The sequence below is a fragment of the Kryptolebias marmoratus genome, linkage group LG10, assembly GCF_001649575.2.
Source record: "Kryptolebias marmoratus isolate JLee-2015 linkage group LG10, ASM164957v2, whole genome shotgun sequence".
Lineage (NCBI taxonomy): Eukaryota > Metazoa > Chordata > Actinopteri > Cyprinodontiformes > Rivulidae > Kryptolebias > Kryptolebias marmoratus.
The window spans coordinates 1,799,347-1,814,671 of NC_051439.1; the positions used below are offsets into that span (position 1 = coordinate 1,799,347).

The 15,325-nt window shown below is 41.4% G+C and overlaps 1 protein-coding gene across 1 annotated transcript in view; it reads left to right on the forward strand.

Annotated features, from left to right (window-relative positions):
- Nucleotides 1-1,379: 1,379 nt before the first annotated feature.
- The window catches only part of pls1 (plastin 1 (I isoform)), a 21,751-nt gene continuing 7,805 nt past the window's right edge, over nucleotides 1,380-15,325 (forward strand). The window contains exons 1-9 of the mRNA XM_017441815.3: nucleotides 1,380-1,544; nucleotides 1,767-1,857; nucleotides 3,070-3,230; nucleotides 3,310-3,439; nucleotides 3,601-3,733; nucleotides 6,272-6,353; nucleotides 7,671-7,836; nucleotides 14,078-14,220; nucleotides 14,302-14,397. Coding sequence (XP_017297304.1) covers nucleotides 1,539-1,544; nucleotides 1,767-1,857; nucleotides 3,070-3,230; nucleotides 3,310-3,439; nucleotides 3,601-3,733; nucleotides 6,272-6,353; nucleotides 7,671-7,836; nucleotides 14,078-14,220; nucleotides 14,302-14,397 — 1,008 coding nt within the window. The 5' untranslated portion in view covers nucleotides 1,380-1,538. The remainder of the gene's footprint in view (nucleotides 1,545-1,766; nucleotides 1,858-3,069; nucleotides 3,231-3,309; nucleotides 3,440-3,600; nucleotides 3,734-6,271; nucleotides 6,354-7,670; nucleotides 7,837-14,077; nucleotides 14,221-14,301; nucleotides 14,398-15,325) is intronic.

Consider the following 15,325-nt stretch of genomic DNA (forward strand, 5'->3'; position numbering starts at 1 on the left):
GCACAGAGCCAACAGCTCCTTTCTGAACTCCTCACAACTTTCTTCCTTCCTCAACTTCCACCATTTGGTCCTTTTCTCTGCCTTTACTCTTTTCCTGCTTTTCACCACAGCACTCATCCTACACACCACCATCTGATGCTGTCTGGCCACATTCTCATCTGCTACAACCTTACAGACCACAATCTCCCTCAGGTTACCTTTTCTACATAGAATGTAGTCTACCTGCGTACTCCTGCCTTTGCTCTTATGGGTCACCATGTGTTCCTCTCTCTTTTAGAAATAAGTATTGATTACAGCCATTTCCATTCTCTTGCCAAAATCCACCACCAGCTGTCCTACCTGTTTTTTTTCCTTGACATCAAACCTGCCCATCACTTACTCATCTCTTCTATTTCTTTCACCAACATGTCCATTCAGATCTGCTCCGATCACCATTCTCTCCTCCCTGGGAATACTCACTATCACTTCATAAAGATTCTTCCAGAATTTCTCTTTTTCCTCTATCTCACATCCAACCTGTGGAGCATAACCACTAATAACACTGAACATCAAAACTTCTACTTCTACCTTCAGACACATGAGCCTATATGACACTCTTTTCACTTCCTCTACATTCCTTACTAACTTCTCCTTCAGGACCACTGTACTCCATTTCTCTTCCTATCTACACCAGGTAAAACAGCTTAAACCCCGCCCTAATGCTGTGAGACTTGCTGTCCTTCCACTTGGTCTCTTGCACACATAACACGTCTACCTTCCTTCTCTGCATCATGTCAGCCAGCTCTCTACCTTTGCCTATCATTGTCCCTATGTTTAGAGTTCTACACTCTTGTCTTTCCTCTTCTCCCTCTGTCTTTTGACACATTTCCATTCTTGTGGTCTTTGACCTATTAAGCCCTATTAAGAAAGCCACCATAGTCAACTGACCTTAAAAATAAAAACATGAAAAATTGCTATAACTCATATTTATAGATATTGATCCAAAATTTGGTGGTAGTAGCTAAGACAGATCCTCAATTCTTATTCTGATCACTAAAGTTACACACACACACACACACAGATACATAAAAAACATTCTTGCTTTTGGTGGTGGTCAATAAATAGCAACATCATGTCACACAAAAAAAGTACATTGTGCAGTGTGAGTTTTTTTGTTTTGTTTTAGAAATAAAAAGTATTTTGGGTGCAGCTACAGCAAGAAAAATTAAAACCAAAATCCTTTTTCAGTTCTGTCAATTATTCCCACAGGGTAGAAGACATATTGTAAAATTTTTTGCCCTTCTTAAACTCAACTTTAAGATAAATGTTGTTTTATGGACAATAACATGATGACACAGCTGAGGTGTTAAATGTTAACCCTCCAGCCTTGCCTCTCCCAGGACCAGGCAGGCCAAAGGTCTGCTGAGAGCCTCCGCTGAGTGACTCCTCCTTAGTGAAGTAATCAGCTGTCAAACCACTCCAGGATCCACCAGCATCTCTATCTCAGTGTGAAGGCCAGCAGAGCTTTGGAAGACCCGACTCCTGCAGTCTGGCTGTATATGAAGGTACATGCCTCACTTTGTATTTTGCTCTAGTTTTCTCAAGAAAAAAATATGTATGTCTGTGTATGATTTCTGAAAAAGTGAATAGTTGTTGCAAAGTAAAGCAAAATCAAGGCAATGAAGATCTTGGTCAAAAATATTTCCTAGTTACTTGTTTTAGTCATAATTAATTCAATAATTAATTAATTAATAACATTAAACCTGTACAACTATTTTGTGTTTTAGGTGCACAAAACTGAATCTACCATGGAGAATCATTTCACACAGATTTCCCGAGAGGACTTGGAAGACCTCCGAGAGGCCTTTAATAAAATTGGTCAGTTTCACTCCTTTATCTTCACTCTCTCATGCCAAACTTTACCCTGTGAGTTTATTGATGACCAAAGTAAGACTTTTATAGACAGCTATAAAGTGCATGAAAGTACAACTTGTATAAAAGTGATTTTTATTGCTCTGTTTGAGCACATGTACTTTGTGTGTGAGGAGTGTTCAGATGTGCCAATAATGTGCTGCTTTTATCAGCTGAAAATTATGGGTCTATGATTAAAAAATGATAGTAATGATAATTAGTTGTCAGTAAGAGATATCATTTGGTTACTGCAGTTTGGAACACCAATAAAAGGCACAAAAGTAGTAAAATGCAGAAAATTTAAAGCATAGCATTTTTCAAATGACACCAGTTTTGTTTTTCAAATGGTTTTCAAACTCCACTTCTCATGCCAGCGTTTTAGACTAAGATCATCTTTTGTTGAGAAATGACAGATTTATAGCTGTTATAGTTGTCAAACCTTAAAATAACGTTATGTGCAATCTAAAGGAAATTTGTGAGACATCACACTAGTATATAGTGTGAATCACTCTCATCTACCACATCAAATTTGAACTCATTAGCTGTAAAATTGAGTGAGTTCTAGCTATTTTGTGTTGGCTAATTTCAGTTAGTTGTGATGACCACCCTGAAAAAACAATCACAAATCATACTCAGATTCTGTTCCTCTAGTGTGACACTTGAAGGTTTTTTTTTAATGATATAGCAGCTTTAATATTTGCCCCAAGAATGCAATCATTTGAAAACTGATGACTGGAAGAGCAGATGTACTTTGTATAAAGCAAACATTTATTATGATGATTACCTATTATTAGAACTAAAATATGTATTTCTCATTTGGATGCTATTGAGTAATTATGACAAGATTTGTGGTATTAAAGATTTTTTTTTACCTTTATTTTATCACTTCACTGCTCTCTATATCAAAGAAAGTAATTTCAAAGTAATATATTGAAAAAAGAAAAATACCTGTAAAAACTTTGAATGTGCCTACCACTTGCTGTGTTGGTCATCTTAAGACAGGATGACTTCAAAAGTTAAATTAATTTAGAGACCTGTTTAGAGGTAGATAGTAAGAGGTATTGCCATTGTAAAGCAAAAGAAGCACTATCATGCACTGCAGTGCTACCCATGCTTTCCTAATGGAAGGTACCAATTAAATGAATTTTACATCTGTGTTTGTGTATTTTTTTTCTGCAGATATTGATAACAGTGGTTATGTGAGTGACTTTGAGCTTCAGGAACTGTTCAGAGAAGCAAGCCTTCATCTGCCCGGGTACAAAGTGAGAGAAATTGTTGAGACCTTCATTGCTGGAGACACAAACAAAGACGAGAAGATCAGCTTTGATGAATTTGTTTCAGTAAGTCTTGATATAGTGAGTAAAAGACCCAAAGCAGCTAAGCATTTATTGTGTATTAACCCAATTTGTTTGTGGTCAGATTTACCAAGAGCTGAAAAGTAAGGAGTTCAGTGAGACGTTCAGAAAAGTCATCTCAAGAAAAGATGGAATCTACTCCTTTGGAGGCACATCAGGAGTCTCCTGCGAGGGAACACAGCACTCCTATTCTGGTGAGAAATTAGAATGGATAACACATTTGTAATCTAATTATTTAAAGAGAGTACCTTCAGGAGTATTTTTATTTTAAAAAAACTAACACCATATAGATGGAATCAGTGACTGTTTGTGGCATTTTTGTTTGAACAGATTATCTTAAATTTGTTTTTTTTAGATGAAGAGAAAGTAGCCTTTGCAAAGTGGATCAACAAAGCTTTGGCAAAAGACCCTGATTGCCAACATTTGCTGCCTGTAAACCCCAATGATGAGAGCCTTTTCTCTTCCCTCTGTGATGGCATCCTATTATGGTACTAAATATACACACATGCACACACTTGTTTACCCTAACACACGCACAAACTGAGATTTTAGAATATGTGCACATGTATACTGACCAAAAATATAAATGCAGCACTTTTGTTTTTGCTCCCATTTTTCATGAGCTGAACTCATAGATCTAAGACTTTTTTTTAATTTTATTGTGTACATACACAATAGGCCTTTTTCTCTCAAAGATTGTACACAAATTTGTGTAAATCTGTTGGAATTAGTGTTAGTGAGCATTTCTCTTTTGCTGAGATAATCCATCCACCTCACAGGTGTGGCAGATGCTGATGAGACAGCAGGATTATTGCACAGGTGTGCCGTAGGCTGACCACAATGAAAGGCCACTCTAAAATGTGTAGTTTATTTACACAGCACAATGCTGCAGATGTTGCATGTTTTGAGGGAGTGGGTAATTGCCATGCTGACTGCAGGAATGTCCAACAAAATAGCCTAATTACTATAAAAATTTACTAAACTGTATATGTGATGTGTACTTTATTATTTGTTATTAATTTTCCACAATTATACAGACAAGCTGACAGTCCAGTGTTTATGAATAGGAGTTTGGTCACTTTATTTGTCCTAACATGTAAAAATACATTAATGTCAACAATTTATTACAGATCTTATATCTAGTATTTTTTAAACAGTTAATGAGTCATGCTATCTTTATTTAAAACTTCAAGTAGGTTTTGCGGCTCTGGATAGGTTTAATTTAGTGAGAGAAGGAGCCGAAATGGCTCTGTTAGTTGTAAAGATTGCAAACCACTGGTCTAAATTATCAAAACAAACACCTTAATTAGTTAAACAGATGCTAAAGCTAAAATTAGCAAAACAGCAGCTAAACAAATGCCAATAAAAAGTACAAAAAGAAGCTGTCTGCCACCACTTTCTTTGTATCTCTTCTCACATTATTGACAGGGGTTGTACACCTGTCAAACGGTGATGCAAATGTCCTAAAGGGAGCATAGGGAGGACAGAAACCTCAAATAGAGTAAAAGGGCAAAAGTGCTGCACTGCGGCTGAGCAATTAAAGAACTTTTTCCTTTGCTGCAATATCAACTTCTTTTTGCCATCCATTGTCTGGCATGCTTATACACACCACAACTGAGCAGTCACATATGTGCATGGGGCAGGTAATTGTTACAAGCACTTTTTAAAGAAGTGTTTATCATAAATATTTGTTACAAAGATAAGCATATTACAATTATGGTTTATAATAATGTTGACTAGGAAATTAAAAAACTTGATCCTATGTTGCCTTGTTTGGAGCTGGTACCTCATGCAAGCAGGGTTGCAGGCTAATTTTGGTCAACACAGGGTCAGCCTGCACCTGCATGATTCATCCAATGAGGATGGATGTACAATGACGTTCCTCCAGCGCGAGTGCATGTTGGCGTGGTTTGGCGTAGACTGAGTAGGCGCGATGGCGAGCAATATTAGCAAAAACAAGGTCATTAACCTTTTTGCATCCTAGAAAAGTCATCAGAGTGAGCTTCTCTTTAAATAAGGTAGGCCTCCTTTAAAAACATATTGTGTCTTATTTCATTTTATCAGTGTGATTGTGTCAAGGAGTGTTGAAACCCTTAATGCAGGGGAATTAAGTTGGGCAACTGACAGAGTCTCTATATGAGCTTGGTCTTTGGTGTGCTTCCGTGGTTGTTTGTCATTTTTTCATCTCAAAAACAACTGTAAAACTGTCAATTTATAGCAGTTTTTTTTTTCTAATCGGATGCTTCTGTTGTTGGAATATATATATATTAGCCCACCCTTTAAATATCACCACCAGCCGCCACTGGTTATTTATGCTGAAGATATTCTGTGTCAAAACTTTTTATGTAGGACACAAGCTTTCAAACTGAACATGTTAAACAGCTTTAGTCTGTTTATCTAATAAAAACAGACTGTCAATTATCTAATGAAAAAATGAAATGATGTAAACTTTTATAAGAAAGTGTTCACTTTAACTGCTATAAAAAGTTTGTGGTATGAGTTGTTTCAGAAACCTACCCTGCATTAAAGCTAACTAGCCATTAGCTTGACTCTTCCAGGAGAATTTCCTACCAATTCCCTAAACTGAGATTGTTATGACTTCTGACTACTGCAGTTAAGATTCTAAATACATATAACTTCTTAATAACATACCATTTTAAAAGATCTAAACTGTCTTTTTCTTTTTTTTAGGACAAGGTAAATTCACTAAGAACTCTTTTGTTTTTATGGACATAATGACTGGTATGCAACAAACAAAAACTCAGAGTTTGACCTCTTGTTAAGGTCTTTTATGTCGAAGCAAAGGTTAAAGCAGGATTAGTGTCATAATGTTATATTGTTTTATAGTTCATCCATCTTTCAGGCTCTTTGTTGGTCAATCCTGATGGACTTTCACACAGAGGCAAATAACAATAAGAAGGTTACATAAAGTACATCTTACCTTCAAATCAAAAACTCACTTACAAGTTCACCCCAATTCAGTGGTCTGCCAAACTCTAAATCTCACAATGCCTTTTCTTTTTCAGTAAAATGATCAACTTCTCTCAACCAGACACCATCGATGAAAGAGTCATCAACATAAAAAAGCTCACCACCTTTAAAATGAGGGTGAGTAGATTTTTACAAGTTTAACAAAGCCCATCCATCCATTATCTACCACTTGTTCAGGTCGCCGGGAGCAGCAGCTTGAGAGTAGGGAAGCCCAGACATCTCTTTCCATAGCTATCTCTTCTAGCTTTTCCAGAAGAATTCCAAGGCGTTCTCAGACCAGCCGAGAGACATAGTCTCTCTAGTGTGTCCTGGGTCTTCCCTGAGGTCTCCTCCCAGTTGGACATGCCTGGAACACCTCCCGAGGAAGGCATCCAGGGGCATCCATGCCAGATGCCTGAACCATCTTAACTGGCTCCTCTAATTGTGGAGTAGCAGCAGCTCTACTCCGAGTTCCTCCAACATAATCAAACTTCTCACCCTATCTCTAAGGGAGAGCCCAGACACTTTGCGGAGAAAACTCATTTCAACCATTTGTATCCTAAATCTCATCCTTTCAGTCATTACCCAAAGTTCATGGAACGTAGACCAAATGGGAAACGGAGAGCTTTGCCTTACAGGTCAGCTCCCTGTTCACCACAAAGGACTGATACAGAGTACGCAATACTGCGGAACCCACACCAGTCCGCCTGTCAATCTTGTTCTCCATTCTCCATCATTCTTGAACAAGACCCTGAGATATTTAAACACCTCCACTCGAGGCAGCACTGGGTTTCGCTGTTGCCAGGAGAAAGGTGTTTGTGTGACTACATTGTGCAAAGTGTGAAGTTTCGTGGAGGGGGGATTATGGTGTGGGGTTGTTTTTTAGTAGTTAGACTTGGCTGCTTAGTTTCAGTGAAAGGAACTCTTAATACTTCAGCAAGGTCCATAAAGACATGGATAAGTGAGTTTGATGTGGAAAATCTTGACTGGCCTGCACAGAGTTCTGACCTCAACTTGACAGAACGCCTTTAGGATGAATTAGAGCAGAGAGTGTGAGCCAGGCCTTTTTATCCAACATCTGTGTCTGACCTCAGAAATGTGCTTCTGGAAGAATGGTGAAGAATCCCATTCACTCCTAAATCTATGGAAAGCCTTCCCAGAAGAGCTGAAGCTGTTAAAGCTGCAAAGGGTGGGCCAACATAATATTAAAACCTATGAATTAAGAATGAGATGGCACTCAAGTTCATATACTGTTCAATACTTTTGGCAGTATGGTATATCTTTTGATCCTGGTTGTCTTTATACTTCTACTGTTCAGTCATAAAAATATAAGCATTTTTCTTAGTTTAGATTGTTACAAAGTTGTGTTGGAATTTTGGGCTGTATATGAATTGGAACCCTTCAAAATTTCTTTAGAAATTATCTTTTTTGATTTGTTTTTTTGTGCATTTTTAGGAGAATCTCGTCTTAGCCCTGAACTCTGCCTCAGCAATCGGCTGCACAGTGGTGAGCATTGATGCCCATGATCTGATGGCTGGGAAACCCCATCTAGTCCTGGGACTGCTCTGGCAGATTATCAAGGTTGGCCTCTTTGCTGATATAGAAATCACCAGGAACGAAGGTCAGTATACACACACACACACAAGCAAATAACTTCACTGTTAGCCTACTGATTCAGGTAAAATGCAGTAAATCATTAAACATTAACATAAAAGATTTTAGAGAAGGAGTTTTGAAATATGCTCATCATCAGTTAAATAAGATGTTCTTTAAATTATGACTTGTTCTAAAACATCTTGAGTATGGCATGTTAAAGTAAATTGTTTTGTATTTTTTAGGTCTTACTATGGATAATTATTTCCCAGCATAAATCAGTTAGCAATAACAGAAATACTAATGCAACTTTTTTTTTAATTATGACTTTCACCAGACAATAAAAAGGACATTCTAATGTTATATTGCTTGATGTGATCATCTCCTCCCACTTTTTTTTAGTACAGAATAACTTTGATCTCAGTTGACAGCAGAAACAATTTACTGCAAGTATGGAATAATTAGCCAAAAGAAATACAAGTAAAACAATCTGATATTGAAAAAGCATTAAAAACCCAGAATGCAGACTCATGTCGAGTTAACAAAAAAACTGATTTATTAACAAAAAGGAAAAGAAAAGGCTGACTTGGTAGCAAACATAAACAAAAACTTACTAAAGAACACAGGAGGAAGATACAAAATGCAGGGCTTGACCATGGCATAAACAGACGTGAACAAGACGCAACAAGACAGGGATAAACACTAAACAGAGACAAACCAAATACAATGTACAAGCAAGTACTGAAAGTAAAAAAATAGATTGTAAGGACAAAGGCTGATGAGAAAGTGAACGTAGGTGACTGTGACTGATTAGTAACTCGAGACAGGTGTAGGTGGGCGTGACAGGCTGACTGGAGAACTACTGAGCTGAGGGTAGGTTAATAGAGGCACAAGAAACACATGACAAAAAACTAATTACATAACAACAAGACAGAATAACAAAGAACACACAGAACACAAGAAAAGACAACATGAAAACAGGCTTAACTATGAGAACAAAACAACAAACTTTATACAAGGACAGAAACATATCTCAAAAAACTCAAAACTTGACAAAAGTACTGAAAAAAGGACCAAAGCACCTAAAAAATGTTTACACTTTTTTCATATTAAAAAATAAATACCTTGCATTCCTAGAAAAATACATATCGCCCAACACTTTTCTTGTCATAGTTTTAGACTAAAATTATTGTAAGTTGTAATGGGATGGAGTTGTAGCTGTTTTGGTCAAATCTTCAATAATATTACATGTGATCTCATGCGATATTATCAGATGTCACATTCAGAATATGTGTTTTGAATGACTGTCAGCTACTACCACAACAAAATTTTAGCTCAGTATGTGTAAAATTGACTGAGTTGTAGTTACTTTTGTGTTGGCTAATATCGTGGCCATCTTAAATTATGATAACTCCAAATCCTAAATAGTTGTAGATGTCCATTTAATTGTTATGTTCTGAACGTTTCAATAAAATCTGACCGGTGGTTCAGAGATATTTTGCTAACAAACAGGGTTAATGCCAACAGTTAATGCCAATGGTTTAAGCCAAAATAATAATAGTGCTTAGAGTATGTGTTGGAGATGATACTCAGCAACTATCACACCAATTTTTAGGTCAATATCTGTAACATTGGCTAATTATTTTGTTTTCAATGGTCAGTTGGCTATGGCAGTCATCTTAAATTGGGTTGACTTCAAAAGGTAATCAGTTGCTGATTTACACCCAGTAACTACATTTTGATAGTTTTGTGAAAACATTCCAAGTGGTTCTCAATATATTTTGCTGTTGATTGACAGACAGAGTTGACTTTTCAATGGAAAAGTTTTAAAAACAGATATGGCACGATCAGTTAGTGTTTGAAGTATGTGCTGGGAATGACTCTCAGCTATTGCCACACCAAATCAGAGCCTAATAGCTGTAAAAATAGTTATAGACATCATTATGTTTGATAAGGTCACTTATGAGTTGGCTATCTTGAATTGGGTTGACTTAAAAAAGGTAATAGGTTGTAGGTGTACATCCATCCATCCATCTTCTTCCGCTTGGGTCGCGGGGGTAGCAGCCTAAGAAGGGAGACCCAGACTTCCCTCTCCCCAGCCACTTGGGCCAGCCAAGAAACATAGTCCCTCCAGCGTGTCCTGGGTCTTCCTATGGGCTTCCTCCCGGTGGGACGTGCCCAGAACACCTCACCAGGGAGGCGTCCAGGAGGCACCCTAACCAGATGCCCGAGCCATCTCAACTGGCTCCTCTCGACATGGAGAAGCAGCAGCTCTACTCTGAGTCCCTCCTGGATGACCGAGCTTCTCACCCTATCTCTAAGGGAGAGCCCAGACACCCTGCGGAGAAAACTCATTTCAGCCACTTGTATCCGCAATCTCGTTCATTCGGTCACTACCCAAAGCATCAGGGGGACTTTTCTCGGGTAATTTCCAATACATCGTTGATTGGCACGGCACCTCTGGTATTACCGATGCCCCTGCGAAAACCTCAGGCTGAAGCAAGCGTCCATCGCTAGTACATCGGTACCCCCCGTGACGCACCGAATTTTAACATCCACTAGGTGGTGACGCATGCATGTATAATGAATTTTTGGCTGTTTTGAGGTTTTTCTGGAGGTCGGCCATTGTGGGGGGTGGGGGGGTAGATGTCCACGAAGTGGAAGCAAAGGGGCATGATGGGTGTAGCACGACCAGTTTGGCTCCGATCGGACAAACCATCCCGGGAGCCAAGCCCCAGCAAGCCCCAGGAATCCCCTGGAAGCCCCGAGGAGGCCCCCCCAGTGGTGGCAGAGGTCCCTGCACCACGGAGCCCCTGAAAGCTCAGGAGCCAAGCTCCAGCAAGCCCCTGGAAGCCCGGGAGCCAAGCCCCAGGAAGCCCCTGGAAGCCAAGCCCCAGGAAGGCCATGGAAGCCTCGAGGAGGCCCCCCAGTGGAGGCAACACAGACCCCTGAATGACATACGTGAAAATCAGCCCTCTACGAGCAACTCGGCAAAACCGAGGAACTGCAACTTGTCTCCTTAAATTTAACGATTTGAAGAACACAAGTCAGCCTTATTTTTGCAAATTTCGAAACTTGAACTTTGACCTAAGGCCACCAAATTTTACACACATGAGTTCCTTTTCCACATGCCCAGCAATTTTGGGCTCTCTAGGTGCTCACGGTGCCCCACAAAACTCATCTAAAGGAGTCCCTTGAAGCCCGGGAGCCGAGCTCCAGCAAGCCCCTGAAAGCTAGAAGCCCCTTGAAGTCTTGAAGCTCAATGCATGTATGGCCCGTGTCACAATGCTTCCACTTGGTGCCCCTACATTCCCTAATCGGGGGCACCAGTTTGAAGCAGAGGGGCACGGGCACCAAGTGGAAATGTTTTGCCCATGCCCCTCTGCTTCAAACTGGTGCCCCTCACTGCTCCCTCTAGTGGCGAAGTTAATATTGCAACTTTATCGGGGGCACCAGGCGGAAGCAGCGGGGCACGGGCAATCTTTTACTATAAGGCCTATTGAAATGTATGGCCCATGCCCCTCTGCTTCCACACGTTGCCCCTCACTGCTCCCTCTGGTGGAGAAATTGATATTGCAAGTTTTTCAGGCGGCTGTCGCCCGGCCCCTGAGGTGACCCGGACCCTGGGATTGACCCAATCTGTTCTGGGGGCCGGGACGTACGCGCCCTCGAATCAACCGTGTGACCGCCGGTTCAAAAGATAAGGCATACCTTTTTCCACGTCGAAAGTATAGCGTCATGACCCATACCCGCTAATTGCTCATGCCCCTCCACGTGAATAGTTTCCCTAAGGGTGATCAGTGCCTCCAAATACGAGGCCATGGTCTTCTCCGGGTCGGGGAAGATGTCCTGCCCCAAGTGGAGGAGTTTAAGTATCTTGGGGCCCTGTTCACGAATGAGGGAAAAATGGAGCGGGAGATTGACAGACGGATTGGTGCAGCGTCTGCAGTGAAGTGGGCACTGTACCGGTCTGTCGTGGTGAAGAGAGAGCTGAGTCATAAGGCGAAGCTCTCGATTTACCGGTCGATCTACGTTCCTATCCTCATCCTCATCCCAGCTGCTTCATACTCGGCTGCAAACCACTCCAGCGAAAGCTGTAGATCACGGCCCGATGAAGCCAACAAGACCACATCTGCAAAAAGCAGAGACGCAATCCTAAGGCCACCAAAACGGATCACCTTGGCTGCGCCTAGAAATTCTGTCCATAAACGTTATGGAACAGAATCGGTAACAAAGGGCAACCTTGGCGGAGTCCAACTCTCACCGGAAACTAGCCGGACTTACTGCTGGCAATGCGGTTGTGTGGTTGGGAGGAACAGCCTCCCTGATCTGGACCCGAGTGGTGTTCTGTGGTTGGACTTCTGTGCTCGTCATGGATTGTCCATAACGAACACCATGTTCAAACATAAGGGTGTCCATATGTGCTCTTGGCACCAGGACACCCTAGGTCACAGTTCAATGATTGACTTTGTTGTTGTTTCCTCTGATCTGCGGCCGCATGTCTTGGACACTCGGGTGAAGAGAGGGGCGGAGCTGTCAACTGACCACTACCTGGTGGTGAGTTGGCTCCGATGGTGGGGGAGGATGCCGGTCAGACCTGGCAGGCCCAAACGTATTGTGAGGGTCTGTTGGGAACGTCTGGCGGAGTCTCCTGTTAGGCGGAGCTTTAACTCCCACCTCCGGGAGAACTTCAAACATGTTCCGGGGGAGGCGGGGGACAATTGAGTCCGAGTGGGCCATGTTCCATGCCTCCATTGTTGAGGTGGCTTATCGGAGCTGGGTCGCTAGGTAGTTAGTGCCTGTCGTGGCAGCAACCCTCGAACCCGCTGGTGGACACCGGCGGTGAGGGATGCTGTCAGGCTGAAAAAGGAGTCCTATCAGGCCTTCTTGGCCTGTGGGACTCCAGAAGCAGCTGACGGGTACCGGCAGTCGAAGCGGCATGCAGCTCAGGTGGTTGCTGAGGCAAAAACCCGGGCATGGGAGGAGTTCGGAGAGGCCATGGAGAAAGACTTCTGCACGGCTTCGAGGCGATTCTGGTCCACCATGCGGCGTCTCAGAAGGGGAAAGCTGTGCAGCACCAACACTGTTTATAGTGAAGGTGGTGTGCTTCTGACCTCAACTCGGGATATCGTGGGTCAGTGGGGGGAATACTTCAAACACCTCCTCAATCCCACCAGCATATCTTCCATTGAGGAGGCGGAGCCTGGGGACTTCGGATCGGGCTCTCCAATCTCTGGTGCTGAGGTCACCGAGGTAGTTAAAAAACTCCTCGGTGGCAAGGCTCCGGGGGTGGATGAGATTGGCCCGGAGTTTCTTAAGGCTCTGGATGTTGTAGGGTTGTGTTGACTAACGCGACTCTGCAATATTGCGTGGACATTGGGGGCAGTTCCGCAGGATTGGCAGACCGGGATGGTGGTCCCCTTATTCAAAAAGGGAGACCGGAGAGTGTAGTATCACTACAGTATTAAGAGGATTCACAGAGGATTCACACTCTTAATCCTCCCAGGTAAGGTCTATTCAAGGGTTCTGGAGAGGATGGTCCGTTGGATAGTTGAACCTCGGATTCAGGAAGAGCAGTGTGGTTTTCGTCCTGGTCGTGGAACACTGGACGAGCTCTACACCCTCGGCAGGGTCCTTGAGGGTGCATGGGAGTTCGCCCAACCAGTCTACATGTGTTTTGTGGACTTGGAGAAGGCGTTCGACCGTGTCACTCGGGGAATCCTGTGGGGGGTGCTCCGGGAGTATGGGGTACCGGGCCTTTGTATACGGGCTGTTAGGTCCCTTATATGATCGGTGTCAGAGCTTGGGCCGCATTGCCGGCAGTAGATGTACATGTGAGGATTAATTTCTGAGAGTTTCAATAAAATCTGTCCAGTAGTTATTGAGATCTTTTGCTAACATTACAGACAAACAAATGCACATATACACACACGGGCAACACTGTTATTGCCCTTTTGCCTTAAGCCACAGGCCATGAGAATATAAAATGGTCACTTAGTCCAGCCATCTAATAAAAATGTTTATTTTTCAATCTTTTCTTAAAAAAGAAACACTTTTTTCATATTAAAACAAAAGCCAACAAGATTTTAAGATGTTCTGACACTTATGCCTCAAGTAACTGTTGATTTAAACTGTTGATAATTGTTTGGTTATACATACTCCATAATCTAACATTACATTTCTCTCCATAAAATATCAAACCATGTTACTTTAAAACACAAAGTCTTTTAATTTCACAGAAAACTAACAAAAGTTTTATTTGTATCTAGGTCTGATCTGCCTTCTGTTGGAAGGAGAGGAACTAGATCATCTCATGTCTCTCTCTCCTGAGGAGCTTCTGCTGCGCTGGGTCAACTATCATCTCAGGAATGCAGGAACGGAAACAATCAGCAACTTCAGTGCTGATATTAGGGTACCACACAGAGCAGAACCATCTGCACTTACACTCTCACAGAGACATTAGAGTAATCTTGTTTATATTTTGCTTTTGAAGGATTCGCGAGCTTACTTCTACCTTATGGAACAAATTGCCCCTAGAGATGATGATGAATTTCATTTGGGGGTCAAAATCGACAAGTCTGGCCTCAGTGTGAGTTTGTTTGTTATCTTCAACCACTGAAAAGTAAAATTATGTTTTTGCTGTTGTCTATGTGTGTTTGCTTATCTGTAGAGTTAGCAAAATATCTTTTAAACCACAGGATGGATTTTAATAAAACTCTCAGAAAGTAGTCATTGGATATAAATACCCAATTGTACACATTTTACGTTAAAAGTTAGCATAATTCAAGCACTAACTGATTGTGTGAGGTGTCTTCAAAACTTTGCCAGTATTACAACCCCTGACAAAAATTATGGAATCACTATTCTCTGAGGATGTTCCTTCAGTTGTTTAATTTTGTAAAAAAAAAAAAAAAAGCAGATCACAGACATGACAAAATACTAAAGGAATTTCAAATGGCAACTTTCTGGCTTTAAGAAACACTAAAAGAAATCAAGAAAAATAATTGTGGTAGCCAGTAACAGTTAGATTTTTACAACAAGCACAGGGAATAAATCAGGGAATCACTCAATTCTGAGGAAACAATTATGGAATCACGAAAAACAAACAAACAAAATAACACTCCAACACATCACTAGTACTTTGTTGCACCACCTTTTATAACTGCTTGCAGACTCTGAGGCATTGACTTAATGAGTGGCAAACAGTACTCTTCAGCAATCTGGCTCCAGCTTTCTCTGATTGCTGTTGCCAGATCAGCTTGGCAGGTTGGAGCCTTGTCTATGACCATTTTCTTAAACTTCCACCCAGGGGTGGAAATTAAAAATTTTGTCCACCAGCCACTGTGGCTGGTGGACAAAAGTTTTTACCAGCCACTCAAATATTTTACCAGCCACTATTTTTTGTTGTGACAAAAAGTTATTTCATATGATGATGATGATCGACGCGGGTGGAAGCAGTTGTGGTGCCCTACAAGCTGACTACTCTTGAAAAACAGAAAATAAAATAGCTTCTCATC